This window comes from Sorex fumeus, unplaced genomic scaffold (assembly GCF_029834395.1).
Source record: "Sorex fumeus unplaced genomic scaffold, SorFum_2.1 ptg000047l, whole genome shotgun sequence".
NCBI lineage: Eukaryota > Metazoa > Chordata > Mammalia > Eulipotyphla > Soricidae > Sorex > Sorex fumeus.
In genome coordinates, this window is record NW_026606104.1 from 34,597,979 (window position 1) to 34,621,872 (window position 23,894).

General features: G+C 54.2%; 1 protein-coding gene and 1 non-coding gene across 2 annotated transcripts in view; both read right to left on the reverse strand.

Moving 5' to 3' along the window:
- PADI2 (peptidyl arginine deiminase 2) overlaps positions 1–23,894 on the reverse strand; it is a 58,690-nt gene that overhangs the window by 15,084 nt on the left and 19,712 nt on the right. Inside the window, exons 3-8 of the mRNA XM_056123059.1 lie at positions 22,078–22,150; positions 13,442–13,503; positions 10,523–10,640; positions 9,425–9,550; positions 3,261–3,439; positions 924–1,027 (exon numbers count right to left, since the gene is read on the reverse strand). Of these exons, the coding sequence (XP_055979034.1) occupies positions 924–1,027; positions 3,261–3,439; positions 9,425–9,550; positions 10,523–10,640; positions 13,442–13,503; positions 22,078–22,150 (662 nt within the window). The remainder of the gene's footprint in view (positions 1–923; positions 1,028–3,260; positions 3,440–9,424; positions 9,551–10,522; positions 10,641–13,441; positions 13,504–22,077; positions 22,151–23,894) is intronic.
- On the reverse strand, positions 23,041–23,147 carry LOC130032289 (U6 spliceosomal RNA). The gene has a single exon (XR_008793825.1). It is a non-coding gene; the product is annotated as a U6 spliceosomal RNA (small nuclear RNA).

Here is a 23,894-nt window from a genome sequence, read left to right on the forward strand (position 1 = left end):
GACCAAATGCACAGAGGGCTGATACCCCCACACATGCCCAATAACCACCCCACCCCCATCCCACTGACTCTCCAGATTCTCAGGGAAGAGTTATGATGTGTATGGAGGCAGAGGACGGTCCAGGACCTCAGAGACCCCTACATCCTGTTTTGGGTCCCACCTAGTCATGCTGAGGACTTCTCCTACTCTGAATTTGGGGGTCACTCTGGGTAGTGTGGGGGACTAGGTAATATCGGGGATCAAGCCTGGGCATCCTGAAATGTAAAACATATGCTCCAGCCCATTCAGTTATCTCTCTGGCTCTTCCTTTCTCCTGCATTTTTTTCCTTTTACCTTTTGGATTACACCCAGCAATGCTCAGGGGTTACTCCTGGCTCTGCACTCAGGAATTACTCCTGGTGGTGCTTGGGGGACCATATGGGTTGCCGGGGATTGAACTTGGGTTGGCCACGTGCAAGGCAAACACTCTACTTGCTGTACTGTCACTCTGGCCAGCTTCTGCATTTTTCTTTTTTTCCTTTCTTTCTTTCTTTCTTTCTTTCTTTTCTTTTTTTTTCTTTCTTTCCTTTTTTTTTTTTATCTTGCTGCAGCTGCCCAGTGCAGAGTGCTCCCGGGAATACTGCTGAATGAATGAGCACTGACTCTCCACAGGGAATCAGGCCACGAATGAGACAAGAACCAGTAGTTATTTTTAGAGGGTAGACTCTGAGCCAGGCCCTAGCTTCATCTCCTATCACCTTCGCAACAACTAGAAAGTCAGCATTTCTGAGACATAGAGGCACAGAGAAGCCAAGAGAGGCATCCAGAGCTGCATGGGGTGTAAGTGGCCATGCTGGGACCCCCACTCGGATCCTTCTGCCTCTGACAGCCCAGCTCATGATCACCCCAGCATGCTCCTTCTCTGTGCCATGGCCACTCCTTACCAGCACACAAACACCGACACTGGAGGCAGGATGTTGGGGGTCATGATCCATGGAGCAATCCGGAACGTCACAGTGTCCGTGAAGATGGGTGTCAAGGGAATTTCCTGGGCAAGAGAGACAAGGGGAGAGGCTCACAAAATCTTCTCAGGGTGCCTTTCCCTCTTGTCTTCTTCTTTTTGGCTTTTGGGCCACACTTGGTGACATACGGGGTTACTCCTGGCTTGCTTTGTGCTCAGGAATTACTACTGGTGCGCTCAGGGGACCATATGGGATGATGGGGATTGAACCTGGGTTGGCCATATGCAAGGCAACCTCCATACCTGCTGTACTATCACTGCCTGCCTCCGAATGCAGGTGAAACTGATAAGAGAGCACTGATGAGGCTTACTGTGAACGGGGACTGCATGGGGGCAAGGAGAACTCCAGGAACCTCACAACCACCCCAGGAGGCGGCCGGAAACATTACAGATGAGGAAGCTGAGTCACAGACCCATGTGACAGACCTGTCATCTGATATTCACATGGTTGGTGGATGGTCTAGCTGCCCAGCACACGAGCCTGGTCACCACCTGATCTGTCCCATCTCTGTTCTCTTCCTTTTTGTTTTTATTTTTGGGGGGACTTACTCCTGGCTCTGAATTCAGGAGTTACTCCTGGCATTGCTCCAGGGATGACATGGCTTTCTGGGGACCGAACGCAGGCCAGTGGCATGCCTACCTGCTGTCCTATCCCTTGCTCTCCATTCTGAAATGACTCCAGTGATGCACACGAGGCCTGAGCAGGCCCCAGCCTGGTGCTGATTTTGCTCTGGGCACCTGATCCTTTACTCTCTCTGAGAAATTTCACGTTGCTTGGGGGAATTTTGCTGTCTGGATGGTCATTTTAAGGACGGGTTTAGGAAACACGCCTGGCAGCCGGAGGGAAACTGAGCTATACTCTGGGAACTGCCCTTGGAGGGAGGAAGTAGAAGGGCCTGTTGGCCTGGCTGACCTCTCCGGCCTGAGGCTGCCTTTTGAGAGCTTTCTGGTGCCCAATCAAGAGGGGCAAGTCTGAGAGAACTGGATGGCCAGGCTGTCCTGGGCAACCAGGGGAGCAGGAAAGCCCCCTCACCATCCCTCCTGTTGATGCCTTTCCCTCCTCCCAGGGACTGCTGTTTCTGCAGTGGGGGGCTCAAACAGGGGGTCTCACACACGTGAGGCAAGTGCTCTACCCCTGAGCACCATCTCCAGCCCTTGTAAGTAGTTCTGCACTCGTTTGAGTGCTTATGAACACCATGGAAGACAGGGTCTTTAATCACCAGCTTCAGGGATGGGGAAACTAAGGCACCTGCAGTGAGTTCACTAGTCTGATGGCTCATGGACTCGAAGCTGCATCTGAACCCAGAGCCCGTCCTCATGGACCGAAGCCAGATCCAGAATGGCCTTGGTGAGAGGCCCAGGGGAGAATGCACAGGGCCCTGAGACTAGTTCCCTTAGCCTGAGGGCAGCCAGATCCCTCCTTATATCTGAGAAAAGGGCAGGTCACACTCCAGGCAGCAGTCTGAAGAAAGAGGATCCCGCCTGCAGGACACCCCCAAAGTGAGGAGGCATCTCTTCTAGGGGTTCTTTCTTTCTTTCTTTCTTTCTTTCTTTCTTTCTTTCTTTCTTTCTTTCTTTCTCTCTCTCTCTCTCTCTCTCTCTCTCTCTTTCTTTCTTTCTTTCTTTCTTTCTTACTTTCTCCTTCCTTCCTTCCTTCCTTCCTTCCTTCCTTCCTTCCTGCCTGCCTGCCTGCCTGCCTGCCTGCCTGCCTGCCTGCCTGCTTTTTAGGTCACACCTGGTGATGCTCAGGGGGCCATATGAGATATGGGATACCAGGAATTGAGCCAGAGTCAGCTGCGTGCAAGGCAAACACCCTACCTGCTGAACTATTGCTCCAGCCCCGGGTTCAGACTCTTTCTCATTGAGATCCTTAAAATGGAGAGCAAAGGTGGGGGAGATGTGGCACCTCGGAGCGTGGCGTAGCCCGGTGGGGATGCTGAGATTTGGGGCTGAGGCCCGATGTTGGGGTTTGTGGTGGTGGGATAAGAGGGTACCAGGGTAATCAGTAAACCTCACAGGGGTGTCTTTGTTCACCCCTGATGCTATATGGGACCTCGTACCTCAGCACTAAATTCCCCCCAGGGCAGAGAGGCAGAGCCCAGGGCTGGCTTGGGACATCCACAGAGACCAGGCAGGGAATTGTGGGGAGCAGGTGTAGCTTAGCTGGGGGTGCCTCAGGCTCCACCCCCTGGCTCCAGGCTTCGAGGGGCGGGGAGCATAGCCGGAGCTCCCCAGAGAAGCCCATGGGAAGGAGCCTCACCTCGGCCGTGTACTCCAGCAGGCTGACGTGGATGGAGACCAGGCCCGGGAAGCCCTCGTCGGGGAAGTGCAGGCCCTCCACGAAGAACAGCAGCTCCGCGGAGCCGCCTGTGTACTTGACCACGTGGTAGAGCTTCTTGCGGCCCAGGATGTGAATATAACGCTGGCCGAAGAATGGGTCTGGGGGGAGAAGGACCCCCATCAGGCTGAGGTAGGAGGAGGTTAGGGACCGAGTAGGGTATGAGAGGGAGGGGTTGCTCGCGCTCTGGACGCAGGACAAAGGAAAGCACTAGCAGGAAAGAGCTGTGGAGGGGTCAAGGCTGGTCCTCATCTGGGGCCTCGCTGCACTGGGAGGGAAGGAAGGACCACAAGGCCCTGTGGCCCTCGGCTTCCTCATCTGTAAAATAAGCAGACGTGGCTGGAGCAATAGAACAGAGGACAGGGTGCTGCCTTGCACACAGCTGACCTGGGTTTGATCCCCGGCACCCCATATGGCCCCCGAGCCTGCTAGGTGAGATCCTTGAGTGCAGAGCTGAGCACTGCATGATGTGGGCCCCCCTCCAAAAAAAAAAAAACAGATGGAAGATCCAACCCACTCGGTACTGGAGCTGGTGTCTGAGCAGCAATGTCATTGGGGAACACTATTTTTTTTGTTGCTTTTTGGGTCACACCTGGCGACGCACAGGGGTTACTCCTGGCCCTGTACTCAGGAATCACCCCTGGCAGTGCTCAGGGGACCATATGGGATGCTGGGAATTGAACCTGGGTTGGCTGCGTGCAAGGCAAACGCCCTACCTGCTGTGCTATTGCTCCAGCCCCAGGAACACTATTGTTTATTGTCCATTTTCTTTTCCTTTTTTGGCTCTCCCAAGCAATGCTCAGAGGGCCTGGGTGTCGCTCCTGGTGGTTCTCTGTTAACTGGACCAGTGGTTCCATGTGTGGGCTGGAGGATCCATTGCTGCCCGGGCCCTGTTTGCCAGGGCTTACCAGGGCCATTCCGGTGGGGCGGGGACCTCCTGGGTGACATCTGTGATGCTGAGGGATCAAATCTGGGTCAGGCACATGTGAGGCACATGCCCTACTGTCTTCCTGGCCTGAATTCCCATTTTATAGATGTGGAAACCGAGCCTCAGAAAGGAGAAAAAGCTTGTCTGAGGTCACAGACTCTGTCAGGGCTGAGCTGGGCCTTAAATCCACTTCTAATTCTAACCTCCCAGGTCCCTTCCCTTTCATATAAATCAAATATCGATGTGGCCCTGTGGACCCCCAGCGTCCCTCCTTGTAATGGAAGCCACAATGGCAGAAGGCCCCACACGTGGGCTTTTGGGGGTGTGTTCCAGCACTGCAGGGCACGCAGCTTTCTTCCAGCTCCAGGCCCACTGGCAGCTTCCGCCATGGAAGGCCACTGCCTTCTGCTCACAGCAAGTCTCCACCTTTCCCCCCTCCAGGGTTTGCATTGCCGCTGGGAATCCTGCCTAAGACCTCTACCCCTGCCCACCCCCAACCAAGTCTGATCTCTGATTCGGAGTTCCCGCGGTGCCCACTGTGCTCCCTCCTCTTTCCAGATGCACAGTCAGGGTCCAGCTGTGCCCCCTCTGCCTCAGGCAGAGGCAGTCCTGTGCATTGGGTCCACTGAGGGGGTTAGTGGCTCGTCCCTCAGTGCCCACGGGAGAGGCCAAGTGGACACTGGGATTCTGAGAGCAGAGGTCAGGGGGCAGCCCTGTGGCCAGCACAGACCAGCGCCTGTGGGGGACAGTGGAGTAAGATGCAGCAGGTCAGGTCAGTAAGATGCTGCAGCTCAGCCCAGGCTAAGACAGCGGGGAGAGGGGCTGGAGAGATGGTACAGGGTGTAGGGCACTTGCCTCACGCGTGGCTCACCTGGGTTCAATCCTTGGTACCCGATAGGGTCCCCTAAGCCCCAGCAGGAGTGGTCATTGAGCACAGAGCCAGGAGTCAGCTCTAAGCATGGCTGGGTGTGGCCGAACAACCCCCAACCCCCAATCCTACCAAAAAAAAAAAGAAAGAAAGAAAGGAGGTGGGGTGAGTCACAAAGGCAGAGGGTTGCTGAGTTAGGGCTGGGGCTGGAATTTGGTTACCTGGGAGGGGTGGCAGCGTAGGAAGCGAGTCTGGGGAGGTTAACAAGCAGAGCTCAGGAGGCTGGGGAGGGAAGTCACTTTCGGTGACACTCAGCCAATGAATGGGGCAGGTGGTCTACTGTGAGGGCCTCAGGATGCAGCGGTGCTGGTGATGGAACCCAGGTCTGGGTGTACAAGATGCGTGCACCCTGACTCCTGTACTCCCTCTCTGCCCCCTGAGTGGGAGGCATTTGAGCAGGGGAGGGAAGCCTTTGGGGTGGCCAAGGTGAGCAGGGCAGGGAGGGGTGAGATACTTGCATCGGCAAAGCCATGGAGGTAGGACCCTACGCAGTTCCAGAAGGAGTTTCTTTATGCCCTGCGGAGCTGGAAGGGCAGAACCAGGCTCAGTTCAGGATCGTCCCAGCAGCAGAGACGGCGAGTGACCGGCACGCCAGGTCAGAACACACCACCTCAGGAAGGCGCTGGAGTCACCCCTGCGCACTGAGCAGAGGGCCCCCTGGGCCTCCCTTCAGGACAGTTCCTCACACTGGACAATGGGCTCAACCAGGCCCTGGCGTTATCATGCCGGGCGTAGGGGCTGCTGCAGTCACGACATCCAGAGTCAGAGACCCCAGGGCTCTAAGACGCCTTGGTTTCATGAGCCTGAGACCTCCGGGACTTTCACTCATCCTCCAGAGCCTCAGTTTCCTTGTCTGTGAACAGGGGACGGGGCGTAATCAGAGCTAGGCCACCGGGTCACAGATGCAATGACACACAGCTCCAGCCTCCATGATGAGTAAACGGAGTAGCCAGGGTGAGTGTGGAACTAGGGCAGGGCCGGATACTGCCGCTATCCGTTCGTTCAGAGACTGAACGGGTCCATGAGCCTCGTACTGAAATATTCATGATGTTTACTTTTCTTTTGGGGGCCACAAATAGTTGCTCAGAACCACAAGGAGGAAGCTCAGGACTTACTCTTTAGGGTTCTTGGAGTCTCATGTGACAGGTGACAGTCACATACTCTCTCTCCTGGGCTCTGGGACCCAGCCCCCGTGCCTCCTTCTAGGCCCTTTCTGGCAGTTCCGGCCAGCTCCAGGCAGCCGGACTCTTGGAGAAACAATCCAGCCTTTGTCCTCGGAGCCGCCTGCCCAGTGCCTGTCCCCAGCTGGGTGCAGGCCTGCCTGGGTAGGGACGGCTCTCCCTGCAGGAACCAACAATGCCCCTCTATGGAGGGGCCCACGTGCCTCAGACTGAGCCCACCAGTCCTGCCGGATCTCTCCTCAGCCCCAGGCACTGGCCCTGCTGGCTCGCATGGGTGAGGTTTGAGATAAACCCTCTATCTGGTCACTGCAGCTGTTCTACCTCCCAAGGAATGCTCTAAATCCTGTGTGTACCCATCCTGATTCGTCTAGGATGGAGGGGTTTCAAGGGATGAGGGATCTTTGAAGCTAAACCCAAGAAAGTCTGGGGATATGGGGACCAGCCAGTCCACAGAGGAGGAGCTCAGGCTCTGGGGTGGGGGGGAGTGGGGGAGGTTGCTGGGGTTCGTTTGAGGTAAGCATATAGCTATCAGGCTTGTTCTAACAGCACCTGACTTTTCACTCCAGTGGTTACGATGCTCCCCCGTCATCAGCGTCTCTGCAAAGGCATTTGTAGAACTCATGCCCCAGGCTGGCCACAAGGTCGCACACCGACACATCCCTCCAAGCACCCCCTTGTTGGTGGTGAGGGATGGGCTTCCCGTTCTCCCTGCATCACTGTCCAGATGAGTTCCCAGAGGGCAGCAGGCGAGTCTGCTGGGCTACAAAGCTCCCACTCAAGGTCCTTCCACCGCCAGCCCAACCCTCTGTCCTTGGTCACCGGCGACACAGGACATTCACGGAACACAACACGTGTCCCGTTTCATTCACAGGAGTGCTCAGATTTTTCAAAAACAAAACCCCAAAACTAACATGTTCACAGAGAAGGAAAGGAAGTTATGCCCCAGACTGATTTTTTTTTTCTGTGCTTGGGGGCAGGGGTCCATCCTGGCAGTGCTCAGGGAGGACCAGGTACTGCTGGGGATTGAACCTGAGTCAGTCCCATGCAGGGTAAGTGCCTTAGCCTCTGTTTTGTCTCTCTCATCCCAGACTGGCTGCTGTTTATCCTGCTCTACAGTGTGGTGGCGTGTGCCCCCAGGAACCCATGTTTTATGGGAAACGGACTCTCCGGGGGTCACCTCAGCATCAGTGAAGCATCCCCGCAGGATGGCAGAGGAAAAAGATGGGGACAGTGTCTCAAACGGCAGGGGCGGGGAGGAGGAGACGGAGATCCAGATCTCAACCCACACCCCCCAACAGAAGAATATACCGGCTGCGTTCCAGGCATCCCTGTTGCACTGGTCACTGGTCACGATGTCTCAGTCCAGGTCCAGGAGTGCAGGTGGAGTTCCTGCCTGACCCTCCCTCCCCGGGCTGGCAGCCCCAACCCCGTGGCAACCCTGGCCCAGGCAGGCGGGGTAAACATCAACATCTCGGCCCCCTGGGGCAGCTCTGGGGACATTCCAGCCTGGCTGTGGTTATTCCCGAGCCCAGGATGGAGCCAAAGGAAGGTGTGCTGTGCATGGCGGCTCCTTCCTGCTGTCCATATTAGCTTACTCCTCGAGGTGAGGGCCCAGGGGCCCCATGACCAACTCCCTAACCTGTCCGGAGGTGGCCCTGAGCAAGGCCAGAAGTCCTGGCTCCCCACCCACTCCTCCCCGCGAGCTGGGCTGTCAGCAGAAGCCCCTCCTGGCCCCGTGGCACACTGCAAAGCTATTTTGCTGAGAAAGCTTTTGAATACATAAATCAGATCTTAGACAGTCCCTGGCTGCAGCCCTGCCAACGGTGTCCCACAGCACCCAGAATAAACCCAAGTCTCACCACAGGCTCTGGCCCCTGCCCCGGTCACTGACCTTGACTCCAACACACCCTCTATCCTTCTTGCTCTGCGTCCAGTACCTCTGCCACCCGGCCTGGTACCCCCTGCTCTTCTCTGCTCTGCTCTGCGTCCATGTTCTCCCTGCAGAGCACACTCTGCTCTTAGCGACAGAACAGCTGGCTGCTGCAGGCTGCTTTGGGTCTCAGCTCAGACATCAACCCCTGAAGAGCAGCCCATCATCAGGAGCATGTGCCCGACGAGCCCTGCCTGCCTCTGCCCCCCTGCCTGTCTCTATTCACTGGGTTTGTCCTATTCTCTGGGATGTTGGCCACCATTTCTCCCTCCCAGACCCCTCTTCCAAGGGCAGGAGGTGATGTCTGAGTTCACTCTAGGGACCCCAGAGCCTGGCTCGGCAGAGAAGGAAGAAGATAGGGCAGGCGGCCCCAAGCACTTGCTTGGGGTGAAGCGTGTCCCCATCAAGAGGAGTAAAGGGGAGAGAGAGCACAGTGGGTAGGGCATGTCTGAGTGAGTCCTGGGTACAGAGCCAGAAGGAAGCCCTGAGCACCTCCAGGTGTGCACCCCCACCCTGAAACAAAGGAGTAAAGAGGCAGGTCCTTGAACTGACACTGCTGCTGCTCCAGGGACGGTCTAGGCCCACCCCCACTCCCCAGACCAGGTCTGCATGTGGGTGGGGGGCTACCTGAAGCCAGGAGGGGAACAGGCAGCACCTCCACCTGCTCTGCACCTTGACTGAAACTTGGAGGTGTGACACTGTGACAAATGACCTGTTGCTCATAGCGACGCCTGGACTTGAGCTATAAGCCTCTAAATCACTAAAGCTGGAGGCGGTTCTCAGCCCACAGGGCCTGAAGGGGACAGAAACATCCTACTCAGCTCTGGGGCAGGGGAAAGGACTCCAGGAAGGTGAATTCCCACCCCCACTCCCACCCTGACCCGATCCACAAGGGTCCCTGGCCTCCACATTGCTACTGCAGACTCTTTGGGGCCCTGGAACCTCACGGACAGGCAGTGTTCCTGGTCACCCCAAGACTGGCCCTGGTTCTCACCTGTACCTTGGGGACCACAGCTGCTAAGGGATAGACCTGGAGAGCCCCAGGGCAGAACTGGGCCTAGGCGGGGACTCATGAGCACTGAATGCATCGGTGCTACCCAACAGGTGGTGGTCACTCACTTTCCACGTAGAATACCCCTACTTTGTCCGAGTCTGACATGGAAATGTAGAGGACGATCTCATAGCCGGCAGGTAGACGCTCTGGGCCTTTGGTCCGGAGGATCATCTGGGACATGTCCTTGAGGTCTGAAGGGCAGACACATGAGAAATGAGAAGTGAGAGGCTTGTTGTGGGGTGTTGGCTATGTTCAACTTTGGGGCCAGGAAAACCCCACCTGTATATCATGGAGGTTTTTATAGAAAAATCATCGAGTGGCTGGAGCAATAGTACAGCAGGTAGGCGGTCTGCCTTGCATTCAGCCAACTGGTTCGATCCCTGGCATCCCATATGGTCCCATGAGCACCACCAGGAGTAATTCCTGACTGCAGAGCCAGGAGTAACCCCTGAGCACTGCCAAAACCAAAACAATAGAAAATCGGGGAGAGTCCGGAGAGAGCTTCAGTGACTAGAAAGCTCATCCTTTGTATACAGGAGGTCTGGATTCAGTCTTCCCAGCACCACCAGGTGCCACATCCAAGCACTGCCAGGTGTGGCCCCCAAACCGAAGATAACGGCAAACCAGGAGCATGCAAACCTTGTCTTCATCTTCCACACCACAGAAGACCCTCCCCGCCATCACCTCTTGGGGATTCTCTTTTGATTGATTTCCTTTCCTTTTTCATCTGGTGGGGAGTGTGGGGTTTGGACCACCCCCAGCAGTGATCAGAAGTGACTCCTGGCTCTGTGTTCAGGAGTGAGCCCTGTTGGTCGGTGCGTGGGGGGAACCAGACATATTTCCAGTGGCCAGAACCAGGTCATGGCCAAAGCAGCTACATGCAAGACAAGGGCCTTACTTCTGGGCTCTATCTCCAAACCATGGGTCTTTTCGTGTGCATGTGTAACATACAGGAAGACCAAACCAAACCAAACCATAGCTGGCCTGGAAGGAGAGTTCAACTGGCTAAGCACGTGCTTTATGGCTTGAGCCCGGCATGGCAGGCTGGACCAGTAGCACAGTGGATAGCATGCTTTCCGTGCACACAGCTAACCTGGGTTTGGTCCCTAGCACCCCACAGGGCCCTGCCAGGAGTGATTTCCAAGGGTGGGTCCTGTGAGTACCTTCCTTGCTGTAGACCTTCTCGTCACTGCAGTCCTCCCTGGGTAGCCAAGGTGTGTCCCGGTCACAGTTCACCAGCAGGATGGCGCCCTGGCCTTTGGGGCCCCATGTCCAGGAGGCCTGTGTGGGCAGGGAGAGAGGTCAGGGCCTTCTTCTTCACCTGTGGGCAGAGAGGGTCCCCCAGGCAGCCCCACCGAGATGAGAGGACATAGCAGGCAGGCGTCACCCACTGGGGCCTGGGCAGACACAGATTCCTCACCTACTGCCCCAAAGCAAATGACGCCCCGAGAGATGGGAGACAGGCTGGCCAGGGCACCCGGGACTCTCTGGGCTTGGTGGCCTGACCTGGAGGCAGGAGACAAGGACACCCAGAGAGACATGCAGGCAGACATGCTGGGACAGGCTCGGAAGTCCCCAGAAGAGTTTTGGGGGATGCTTAGACAGACCCTTGGATAGACAGACACCCCTGTTTCCAGACACGCTGAGTGGTCCTGAGGGGATCCACTTTCTACCCCGCTGCAGGGGACTTGGAAGCAGCTCCAGCCAGAGCAGGGGCTCTTCCTTCTGCTGCCCTGCACTGTCACTCTGTTGAGCTGGGCCAGACCTCAGTGTCTCCTGGCCCCCCTTCCCACCAAGGTCCCGCAGACCCTGCCAACTTCTCCACCTTCTCCACATCCTCCACGGCAGCCTTTCTGCTCCCCAAAAACTCTGAGCTCATGGGCCTGCAGGGCTTGCTGCCTGGACAGCTTGCCTGGGGACCCCACCCCACTCTCAGCTCCTGACATGCTGGCGGCAGCCCACACCCTCCTGCGGAGAAGATGTTCTGATTCTCTATACCAGCGCACTGTTCCTGGGTCTGCACTGGGGGACCATAAGCTGGGGGTGGGGCAATGCAATAACGCCTCAGGCACTCTATTCCATGGGACCCCCATCCTCCTATCGGACTGGGCGCTCTCTGAGGGCAGGAACTGCCTTTCTCTTGTTCTTGCTGAATCCCTAGGACCTCACCTAGTCCTGAGTTTGAAGACACTCAGGTACTAGTCATGGGGTACATGAGGGGAATGAAGTCTGGGGGATGCCTCCAGATCAGAAATTTCCCTAAGTGGGTGACTGGGGGTGTGGGTGCTGGAATGGCCCAGGGGGAACAGGTATAGCCTCAGGTGCCATTGAGGTGGGGAGGGGACTTCCTGTTTGTTGGTTGAAAGAAGGTAAATTTATGGGGGGGATGCATTAGTTTTTTTTTTCATAGAAGGGAAACTGGACCTAGGACCCTCTGCTCCCCAGGCACAAATTCAGGACCATAGAGACTGAAACTGAAGAGGCTCTCAGGGGAAGTTGGAGGAGTTGGGGTCCCTTTGGGGTCCATAGTCATGAGCCAGGGACACTTGTGCAGGGCTGTGCTCCTGTAGGGGATGCTTGAGAAGGGCAGGGCTGGGGGAAGGGGCTCCCCAATAGGCCTGAGACCACCCTGATTCCTTTGTTAGTGTGGAGAGGGTTTTGGCTATATGGAGATATCCACACATTTCTAAGCTTTAGGTGATTCTTCTAGAACATGCCCACGGCAACATTTCACAAGATGAAGAAGGGCAGAACAGGGAAACCAGAGACAGCAGCCCAGCTGGCCTCCAGCCAGCCAATAGGTTACCAACTGGGAGAGGGAGAAGCAGAGAGCAGGAGGAAAAGGAGAACACAGTGCACAAATCAAAAATGCAGGCGGAGCACAGGGAGGCAGAAGCAGGAACCACATGAAGGCCATGACTGGGAAACCAGAGATAGCAGCGGGGAAATGCAGGGTCTGAGACTCAATGAATGGCTGAGCGCATAGAGGTATAAGCAGACAGAGCATGCAGGTCACTGGGGACACACCTGAGCTGAGGGTGGTGAGAAATGGCTCAGGTGAGGTGTGAAATCACAAGAAAAGAAGCAAGACAGTAAGTGCAAATGCCTCGAGGCACTTCCTGGGTGGCAGGAAGTTTCTTGTAGCCGCTCTGCCAGACGGGTGTGCCCATCTGATGAATGGGGTAACTGGTGTCAGAACTTATCTCAGGCCTTTCTGGTTTTGGACAGTCCTTCACTAAAGCTTTATTTATTTATTTTTTTCTTCTTTAAAGTGCTTTTTTTTTCTTTAATTGCACTTTAGATAACAAGATTACAATAGTGTCCTGTCTTCCCGTTGTTCATCGATTTGCTTGAGCGGGCACCAGTAACGTTTCCATTGTGAGACTTGTTACTATTTTTGGCATATCGAATATGCCACGGGGAGCTTGCCAGGCTCTGTCGTGCGGGCGGGATACTCAGTAGCTTGTCGGGCTTTCCAAGAGGGATGGAGGAATCGAACCCGGGTCGGCTGCATGCAAGGCAAACACCCTTCCCACTGTACTACCGCTATGGCTACAATAGGGTCAACTGTCATTTTTCTTTGTGGGGGGGGGGCAAAAAAAAAAACCTCTCTGGTGATGCTTAGGGCTTCCTTTTGCTTCTGTGCTCAGGGATCACTCTTGGCAGGCTCAGGAGACCAGAGGGATGCTGTAGGCCAAATCCGGATCAGCCCCATGAAAGGCACGCGCCTATCTGCTGGACTAGGACTTCAGCCCCAGCTGTCATGGTTCTGATGAGCAAAGTTACTGTACTCAACCACCAAGAGCCCCATTTTCCCCAGCTCTGTCCTCGTGCCACCCTTAACTCACCTCTTCTCTCCTCCCTGCTTAGTAATCTGTTTTGCAATCCAAGTCCAAGGGTTTGTCCTCATTCCACACTGCCTGTTCTGTTTTGTTCTTCATGCATGTCCTTCACCCTCTGACTTCCCTTACCATGATGTCAGGCTGCTCCTCTCTGGAAAATGGGTGCTGCCTGGACTACGGATTTGGCCGCTTGCAGATTCTACCCCCAGAACCTCCAGATCCACCCTAGTCGCGAGGTACCTTCTGTGGGTTGTTCTTTTCCACCACGCCGTCCCGGTCTGCATCCACGTCCAGGGAGATCTCTGGGGGACAGACACATGGCTGAGTGGCATGGGGAGGCAGGACTTGGGGCAAGAGGGGGACTCTCTCAGGTTCTTGGTCTCAGGGAGGATCCTCTGGGCACATTTCTCCAACCCCTGCCTGCCCTCGCCCCACACGAAGGCGCATGTGCCGGGGCTGCACACACTCAGAGGCTCCCAGGGATAAGCAAGGGGTCTCCTGCTGCTCACACTTCCCCCGTCCATTCTCTGTGGTTGCAGGGGATAGGGTGGGGTTTGTTGTACAGATCTGAGTACCTCACTTCAGAGAGACTGAGTCCCATGCATTCATTCACGTCAGTGACATTCAGAATGAGCCTGATTTGAAACTCCTAATTTTTTTGTTTGTGCTTTCGGTTTTGGGGCCACACCACCTGGAAGTGCTCAGGGCTTACTCCTGTGCTCAGAGATCACTCTTGGAGGATCCAGGGGACTGTAGGTGACACTCGGTATTGAAAGTGTGTGCAAGGCAAGAGCTCAGAGTTTTTGGGGAGCAGAAAGGCTGCCGTGGAGGGTGTGGAGAAGGTAGAGAAGTAGGCAGGGTCTGTGGGGCCTTGGGGGGCCCCAGAGGCACTGAGGCCTGGCCCAGGTCAACAGGGTGACCATGCAGGGCAGCAGAAGGGAGAGCCCCTGCTCTGGCTGGAGCTGCTTCCAAGTCCCCTGCAGCAGGGTAGAAAGTGTGTGCAAGGCAAGAGCTGGACCTGCTGTCCTCTCTATTTCTCCAGCCCCAGAAGCACCTAATTTGAAAGACCTCGTGCCTAGGAGGACGCCAGCTCCTTTCCTGGCCTGCGTTGGGTTTGTGGGGGCAGGTGTGTTTGCACACATGCGTGTCTCTTGCAGATTACTCTCAGTGCTTTAGGCCAGTGTTTTTAACCTTTTTTTTTTTTTGTATGCAAAGCATGTGTTTAAGGGCTGGAGAGATCATACAGCAAGTAGGGTGTTATTAGTCTTGAACGTGGTCGGCCCGAGTTTGATCTCAGGCACCACATATGACCTCCCAAGCTTGCCAGGAGTGATCCCTAAGCACAGAGCCGGAAGGAAGCCCTGAGCCAGGTGTGGATCCAAAATAAAACAAACTACACCATGTGCTCAGCCCACAGAACTCTCCCTGGTCCCTAAGCCCAGCTTCCTACTGTGGGACAGGGCTGCGAACTGAGTGTGGGGGTGTCACTTGGCAACACTCAAAGATAACAACCAAAAGTTAATTAAAAATCAGCCGCATGAGGAATCCATGGTATTTCGCCAGTGCTTGCTCATGTTGCACTTTTCTGGCGAAAAGGATCATGAATGGGGAAAAAAAAAGTAAGAAGTTCCTCTTCTAGAACCCTGCCTTTCAGGACTGAAGATTTCCCTTTAGAGGGTAAACTGAGTCTCCAGGCCTTCTTGACCTGCAGATGTCTGTCAGACAGAGGATGTCTGCCAGATAGGGGGCAGGAGTGTGGGGCTCCCACATACCTTGTTTCTTGGGGAAGGGACCTTAAGGATCTCTAGGTCTCCTCTGGGGCATGGTGGGCAGTGAAATGAAACTCAGATTTAATATCAGACACTTTTATAAACCTTAAACCCGGATTCTCAGTGTATAAGCTCTGTAACTTTAGCAAATACTCTGAAACAGCCTCTTTTTTCTTTCTTTCTTTCTTTCTTTCTTTCTTTCTTTCTTTCTTTCCTTCCTTCCTTCCTTCCTTCCTTCCTTCCTTCCTTCCTTCTTCTTTCTTCCTTTGCTTTTTGGGTCACACCTGGAGATTCTCAGGGGTTACTCCTGGCTCTGCATTCTGGAATTAGTCCTGGTGGTGCTCAGGGACTATATGGGATGCCGGGATTGAACCGGGTCGGCTGCATGCAAGGCAAATGCCCTACCTGCTACACTTTTGCTCCAGCCACCCTGAGTCAGCTTCTTTCCCTGCAGAGTGGGGTCCTTTGCAGTTAGTGAGTTTTGTTCATGGTAAGAGCAGGCCGGTGGCCATTTTGTACTGGATGATTCCCTGTGCCAGGGGCTGCCCAGTGCACTGCAGGGGTATGGCCGCCTCCCTGGTCTCTCAGTCCTGAGCACAGAATGTCTCCAGCTGTTACTGAATGTTCTGAGGCAGGCAGAAGTGCCCCCTGAGTTAGAGATGAACAGGGCAGGCAGGGGTGTGGGCGGGGCAGTAGGAGGAGGGTCACTGGATAAAGAGTGTTGGGCCTGAGCTACCCAGGTGGGCTCAGCCTTGCGCTGAGCATGACCTGGATGCTGGTGGAAGCCAGGTGGGAGCGAATATGTTCCTGGTCAGTGCCTTGGCAGGAGTTTCCTAGCCCTGGATGGGGCAGGAAGGAGGGTCCTGGCACCAGCAGGGATAAGGCCACCTTCTCCAAGCACCTCAGCAGCCTGGGTGGGTCCGGAATTACATTCTGGTCTTCCTGTGCTCACAGCCCAGTTCCTTCCTGGTGTCTGCTGCCGGTGCCTTTTCTGGGTTGAGGCAGAGACAGGAGAGTAGAGGTCTGCAGGGCAGCACTCCAGAGCCAACCTCTGTGCCCTCCTGGTGGGGGTGGGTGGCTGCCTGCCGCCCCTCAATCTGATTCCACCCACGAGCGAGCCCTGGTGAGCTTCACTCTGTTTTTAACACTGTATGAGACCAGGAGGCCTAGTGGTGAGTGATGGGAGTCTGGGTTCCCCTCCCAAAGTGTTAGTTCTTAGTCCTATGAAATAAAAAATACTCTTTGGGGCCAGCAGTGCTCAGGGCTGACTCCTGAAGGTTCTGTGCTCAGGGATCATTCCTGAAGGACCCTGGGGACCAGATGTGGTGCTCGGGATTGAACCCGGCTGTGTTTCTGGCCTGGGTCAGGTATGTTAGGGGAATGGAGTACAGCAGATAGGGTAGGGCATTTGACTTGCACCCAGCCAACACGGGTTCGATCCCTGGCACCCATTATGGCCCCCTGAGCATCTGACTTCCTGTTATGAAGGGTGGGGTATGGATGGTATAAGCGGGTTTCCCCATCACCTGCCTCCCAGCTCCCAAAGAACCCCACGACTTCTCCTTTATGATCCATGACTCATCTTCCTGTCTGCACTCCCACAGAATGACCTTCCAGGGGCAGGCTGACCCAGCAGGGCCGTTACTGGGTGAGTTTTGTCTGGGGCACACTATCTCTGTCTCTTGACAGGGACGGAGTGTGGCTGGCTGGACCTGCCTCTAGGGAGCTAGAGGACGTCAGCCAGACTCAGACCCTACAGCACGCTCCCCTGGAACGGCAAGGGGGACCAGTGGCCCAGGGGAGTAGGGAAATGATGGGAAATGTCACTGGGACCAGATTCAAGCAAGGCAGAGCCCTGAGAGGGCAGATCCCCAGGATTCAGAGCCCCAGCTTTGGCAAGATGTGGCTCCATAGACAGTATGGGGTGGGGAAGGATGCTCCTGCCTCCCCATCACAGAGGGCAGCCGGCCAAGCACGGGGCCAGGGGGCATCCTTGGGTACCAACAAGCTCCAGGACTCCTATGCTTGCTGCCCCTGCTGCCAGCGCCACAGGGGAGGAGGTGAACTCTGCCTTCCTCCCGCCTTTCCACCCACCCCCCAACAAGGAGGGCTTTATCCACGAGCCAGAACTGGAGTCTTTTTTTCTTTTTGGGTCATACCCAGCAATGCACAGGGGTTACTCCTGGCTTTGCACTCAGGAATTACTCCTGCCGGTGCTCAGGGGACCGTATGGGATGCTGGGAATTGAACCCGGGTCGGCCGCGTGCAAGGTAAACGCCTACCCATTGTACTATCACTCCAGCTCCAGGACTGGAGTCTTGATGGTCCTCAAAACCTTGGGTTGAGCTGTCACAGAAGGATGCTTTGTGGCACCTGGCTGTCCCACGGTTGGTTCTAACTGGGCTGGGCCCAGAGTCAGGGCCCATTTTGGCCAAGGGCACTCTAAGATTGTTCCCAAGTCCCATGAGACTGAGGGGCAGGGAATTTCTCCCACTTTCCCTGGGAGCCCCCTCCCATGGGGCTACAACTCTGAGGAGGAAGGAGAGAACAGGGGTGAGTTCATGCCAGCTCATGTCACAGTCTGGCTGAGCTGCCTTATCAGCCCGGTGCCGCCTGCCCTCTGCACCCCAGGAAGAAACTGAGGCTCCAAGGGTAGATGTGTCACGGTGCCCGCAGGGGAATGAGTCAGAAGACCAACTCAGTCCCGCTCTGATGCCTGTCACTCTGCCTGTTCTCAGAATACAGCTGGGTGATGGGTTCTCGGAGCTGACCCTGGGGGCGGGGGCTTTGTCCCTGCGGGGTCTTCAGGCTGTTCTTGCCACCACAGTGTGGCCCTTGAAAGATATCACAGAGGACTGGGGCTCAGGGGCTGTCCGGGGAGATTCCCCAGGGAAGATAGGCCTGGTGGCAGCAGATAAATCAACAGGTCCCCAGGTGGATGAAGCTTTCACCAGGATTCCTGATAGAACAGGAAAGGCGAGTCCAATGAATGCGGTGTTTCAAGCTTTATTTCTGCCCTGAAAGTGGCTGCTTTTTAGGCTATGATTAAGGCACCTACTTTTTTCATGTTAAAAAGTCGAAAAGAGGGACAGGTAGATAGTTCAACGGGGGAAGTGCAAACATTGCATGTGGGAGTCCTGGGCTTGATCCCCAGGACCACATGGTCTCCAGAGTACTGACAGGAGTGATCCCTGAGCACCAGGCTAGGAGGAATCCTCGAGACAGCCGGTGTGATCCAAAAACAAACACTACCTTCCCCCCAGAGTGAAAATGATAGTGATAATTGATGACAATTTATTTTATTTTGCTTTGGGGCTACACTCAGCAGGTTTACTACTGGATCTGTGCTCAGAGATCACTTCTGGTGGAGTCCCAGGGACCCTATGGCATGCTGGGAATCAAACCCAGGTGGGATATATACCTAACTCCTGGACTATCTCTCTGGCCCTGACAAATTATTTGTATTAACATTCTTTTTTCTTTTTTTTGCCAAACATCAAAGATGTCAGTCTTGTTTTTGTGGTGGTGGGGGTGTGCATGTGGACATTTTCCTGACCTATACAACCTAAATTTCTAGAGTATATAGAATACATAGCAACAAAATAAGTAATTATTTCACAAAAAAATGCAAAAGGAGGAGCTTGGGGCCAGAGAGCTGGTTCACAAGGCTATAGCTCAGGCTTTGCATGCAGGAGACACAGGTTTGATCCTGGGCACCTCTGGGAGGGCTCTCCAACCCCCCCCCCCCCAAAAAAAAAAAACAAGAAAGAAGAATGATCCTGGCTGTGCACCTGCATTGGACTTTATCTGATAACCATTTTTCTGTTTTGGCCACATTTGGTGGTACTCAAGGCTTACTCTTGGCTCTGGACTCAGGGATTACTCCTGGTAGAGCATGGGGGACCAGATCAGGAGCTGAGATTAAACTGGGATCAGCCATGTACAAGGCAAGAGCTGTACCAGCTGTACTATCGCTTTGGCCCCCTAACCTTACCATCTGGTTTTGTTTTGGGGTCATGCCCAGTGGTGCTTAGGGCTTACTCTGGGAGGTGGGGCATATGGGGTGCTGGGGATTGAACCTTAGTCGGCCACATAGCAAGGCAAGCGTCCTGCTCTCTGGACCATCCACCTGACTCCCCATTACCTGATAACTTTTGGGGGATTTGGTCTGCTGCCCCTTTGGGGCTTCTTTCTTTATTTATTTATATGCTTTTTGGGTCACACCTGGTGTTGCACAGGGGTTACTCCTGGCTCGTGCACTCAGGAATTACTCCTGGAGGTGCTTAGGAGACCATATGGGATACTGGGAACTGAACCCGGGTCGACCGCATGCAAGGCAAATGCCCTCCCCACTGTACTATTGCTCCAGCCCCTGGTGCTTCTTTAGAGCACCCAGCTTGAGCCTTTTAGAGGAAGGAGTCCTGGCTCCCTGCTCCCAGAGTGCTGTGCTGGCCTCTGTCCACCTTGCCTGCCTGGAGGAAATTTCTTGAATTCACAGTGAGTCAGTGGTGGGGCCACTTTCCTCTGACAGGCCTTTGGCTGCTGCCCTTCCTTCTTTGTCCCCAGGTGTCCCTGAGTCCGTGGGGTTGGGTTTCTGGTCATCTGAGACAGCCTGGGGGTGTGCTGTCCATGTGAGGGTCACCCATTGCCTTCCCTCAGCTGCACTGCAGGAGGCGTTGGCCACCCTTTCCTAAGGCCCCCAAAAGATTGTCCTGAGAGCCCTGCCCCAAGACTGGACACTCCCTCCATGCAGCAAGGACGGAGTGCCTGCAGTCAGGCCTGGTGGGGAGTAAGCTAAGAAGTAAAACAGCAGTGCTGTTGTTTGGTTGCAAAAAGCACAGGGAGAGGTGGGGCTGGCTTGGGAACCCGGCTTTCTGGGGGCATTCCAGGACTCCCAGAGACCGTGAGGTAATTGAAATGACGAGGCATCCCACAAACCACAGTCCAGGTGCGGGGCCGCAGGCAAGGTTTAGTTTGTTTTGCTTTTCAGGAGCCTTGGTTTTCCCATCTGTGAAATGGGGATGGTGATAGTCTTTGGAGAATCAGCCAAGATCATGATCGTAAAACATCTGGCACACTGTGGGCACTCACACAGGGCCTCTGTTCCTCCTCTGCCTCCTCCTTGCACTGCCCAGCGTGGAGGAAGAGTCCTCTAGGTGGAAGTAGGCAGTAGTGCTGGTGCTGGTGGGGTTTTGGCCAGAAAGGTCCGGAGCCACAAACTTAGAAGGATCTTCAGGACTTGAACCCTTGGCCCCAATCATGGGCTCAAGACTAAAGGCAACCCCAGCCCGACTTAAGACCAGTCTGACTTTAGACTCATCCAGCTCCATCCCTTGGGCTGTATCCCTGCCCCGCCCCGCCCCCCGTCCCCAGGAGAAAGTTCTTCAGGAATAAAGGCCCTAAGAAGACTCTGAATGAAGACCCAGGAGTCTAAGCTTCCTCTCTTAGAATGCAGGCAGCGTGGAATTGGTCTGGACCAATTCTCTGGAATTCTCTTCTGTGATGGTCAAAGGGCCTAGCCTTGGTGCAGGCTGGGATGGATTTTTTTTTTTGCCTTCTTCTGTTTTGGTTTTGGGGCCACACCTGGCTTGCTCCTGGCTTGATCACTCCTCGGTCTGAGAACCTCTGCTTCCCCCGCCCCCCCAGATGTGGGGGGTGGGTTCCTGCTCCCATGGGTGCGGGTGAGCCTGTGCTGCCTCCAAACACTACAAGACTGATATCCCAGTGGGAGCACACCAAATTAGATGGGAAAGGAATACTGAAGCCAACTAAGCTCAACAGGCAAAGGCACTAACACAGAAGGCTCAACTAGCAACCACAGCTCAGTAAAACCTCAGACAAGGACTTAATGTTCCCGTGGTGAGATATAAGAACGGTCACAAATTTTCCTCCATGGCTTGGAGGCCAGCCGCACACGCTAGGGGAAAAGGCAGCTCAGATAGAGAAGGGAACACCAAATAAAGGGTGTTGGGAGGATCCTCCCAGGATGGGAGAAGCATGCTGAAAGTAGACTCTAGACCAAACATGATTGCCACTCAATGCCTCTTTTGCAGACCACAACACCCAAAAGGAGAGAGAGAACAAAAGGGAATGCCCTGCCACAGAGGCAGGGTGGGATGGGGGGATGGGGGATGGGAGGGATACTGGGATTCGTGGTGGTGGGAAATGGGGACTGGTGGAGGGATGGGTACTTGATCATTGTATAACTGAAACCCAAGCACAAAAAGTTGTAAGTCTACAACTGTACCTCATGGTGTTTCACTAATAAAAATTAAAAAGAAAATAAGAATGGTCACAAATTTTCTTTTACTGAAGAATTTTTTGAGTGTCATTTAGTTATAACAAGCAATAGAAGATAAATTATTCTGTGTCCGCTATGGGGGCAAGCTGGGGGTGGTGGTGGTTGGGGATATAGGGACAATGGTGGCGGGAGATGACAGTGGTGGTGGGATTGGTGTTGGAATATTGAATGCCTGTAACAAACACATCATGAACACTTTGTAAATCAGAGTGTTTAAATAAAGGGGAAAAAAGAAAAAGAAAGGTTCAGGGGAGCACATATGGTCCCCTTGCTGGGCTGGGTGGGGCTCTGTCTCCCAGCCTGGCACCCTGGGCAGGCAGGCCGTGCCCTACATGTCCCCTGGGAGGGGCCAGTCCTAAGCCCTGGATTCAGTTCACTGCTGAGTTACTGTGTGACTTCAAAGGACTCTCAGCTCCTGGGCAGCATCTGGCCATGTGTGTCACCTGGAGGGCTTGGGCTAGGAACCCGGCTGCACCACTGTGCCCGCAGGATTGGGGGACAAGGAAAGCCTGGCCAGGGGCAGAGCAGCGGGAGGCTCTCCCCTAGGACAGGGCAGCTCTTCTCTGGCACTGGGGTAGAACCCACATGGACCTTTCTTCTCTGCAACCCAGAGACTGGGGACCCTGGTGACACTGTCAGAGCAAGACACACCAGCTCCTGTAGGACAGAGGGCTGGGCACAGGAAGCCTCTCTCCTGAATTATTCAGAGGAAGTACCTATGCCAGGTCTACAGTAGTGAAAACCAACCCCCAAAGGCTGCCCTGTCAGTCCCCGGGGACGAAGGAACCAACAGTCACCCAACTCACCAATGGCTGTGAGGAAGAGCCCAGCGCGGTCAATGGGGGTATTGCCCTCTTTCTCGTAGTAGCTGACGGTCACCTTGGTGGGGAGAGCAGAGCAGAGATCACAAATCACAATGCACTGACCACTCTCCCTGCCTCACACCTCACAGTCTGTTTAGTGAATTCCCGTCCAACCTTCTCCTCCAGGCAGCCCTTTTGGATTGGCGAGCCTCTTCTCCCAGACTAGGAACTAGATAGGGAATCCTGTTCAGGGTACACTGATCCACCTGGTCCCCGTCTTTCCTCACCCCATTACATTCTGCTACCTATATCTGCCATGGTGTCCTCCTGGTGTTGGAATATTGAATGTCTGTAACAAATGCATTATGAGCACTTTGTAAACCAGCGTTTAAATAAAGGGGAAAAGAAGGAAAAAAAAAGGTTCAGGGGAGCACATCTGGTTCCCTTATTGAGCTGGATAGGGCTTTGCCACCAAGCAAACAAGGTTCCAGACGGAGGCTGTTTGCTTGGCATAATGCCCAGGGCCACACTGCTGTGAGGCCTCTGAAATATCATAGAACAGAACATCCTGCTAGGATACGAGCACTGTTTTATACAGAATCGGCAGAGATGCTGGTGGGTGCCACTTCCACGATCCGAATGTTATACTACTGAGCAGCTCCCAGTCTTAACCTTCCCTGAAGCCTGTGTTCCATGGTCAGACCTTGAGTTATCCAATAGTCATGGTGGTTGTAGAGCACAGGGAACGCTTAGCACCTCATGTAGAAAATCGAGCCTCACCCCGCCAACTCCACGAAGCTTTTTTTTTTTTTAAATGGAATCACCATGAGAACAGACACAAAGCCTTTTAGTTCAAGTCTCGGTCGGTCATGCAATGATCAAACACCCGTCCCTTCACCAGTGCACATTTTCCACCACCAAGAACCCCAGTATACCCCTCCTCCCACCCACCCCCCCGCCACTTTAAAAAATGTGGAACGCTTCACGAATTTGAGTGTCATCTTTGCGCAGGGGCCATGCTAATCTTCTCTGTAGTGTTCCAATTTTAGTATATGTGCTGCCGAAGCGAGCACTCCACGGAGCTTTTTTAATGCTCTCAGCATTGAGCTGGGAGCAGACACCCACCCACGGGACGTAGAGTAAGTGTGTGAGTGCTCACCAGCTCATTCATACTTTTTTTAAAAAATTTTACAATTTAAATTTGACTCAGGCTTTTTGATTTGTAGATTCAAGATAAATTTACTCTGTGCCAAAAATTGCTAGCAACTGAGGAGGAAAAGATAAGTTGGAAACACATAATTGAATTGTCTCCTTAAAAAAAACCCCAAGAGGGGCTGGAGTGATGGCACAGTGGGTGGGGCATTTGCCTTGCACGCAGCTGATCCGGGTTTGATTCCCAGCATCCCATATGGTCCCCCGAGTACTGCCAGGAGTAATACCTGAGTGCATGAATCAAGAGTAACCCCTGTGCATTGCCAGGTGTGACACAAAAAAGAAAAAAAAAACCCAAAAAAAACCCAAAAAACAAAAACCAAGAAATCTGACTCTAATATAGGTATGCCTTGAACAGTTGGGATAGAAAAGAGGGTAACAGTGTTTGAAAATAGAGGAGGCAGGGCCGGAGTGACAGTACAGCCAGTAGGGTGCTTGCCTTGCATGCAGCCGACTTAGGTTCGATCCCTGGCATCCCATATGGTCCCCCAGCACTGCCAGGAGTAATTCCTGAGTGCAGAGCCAGGAATAACCCCTGAGCATTACCGGGTGTGACCCAAAAAGCCAAAAAAAAAAGAGTAGGCTATTTAAAAATTTATTAATTTTTG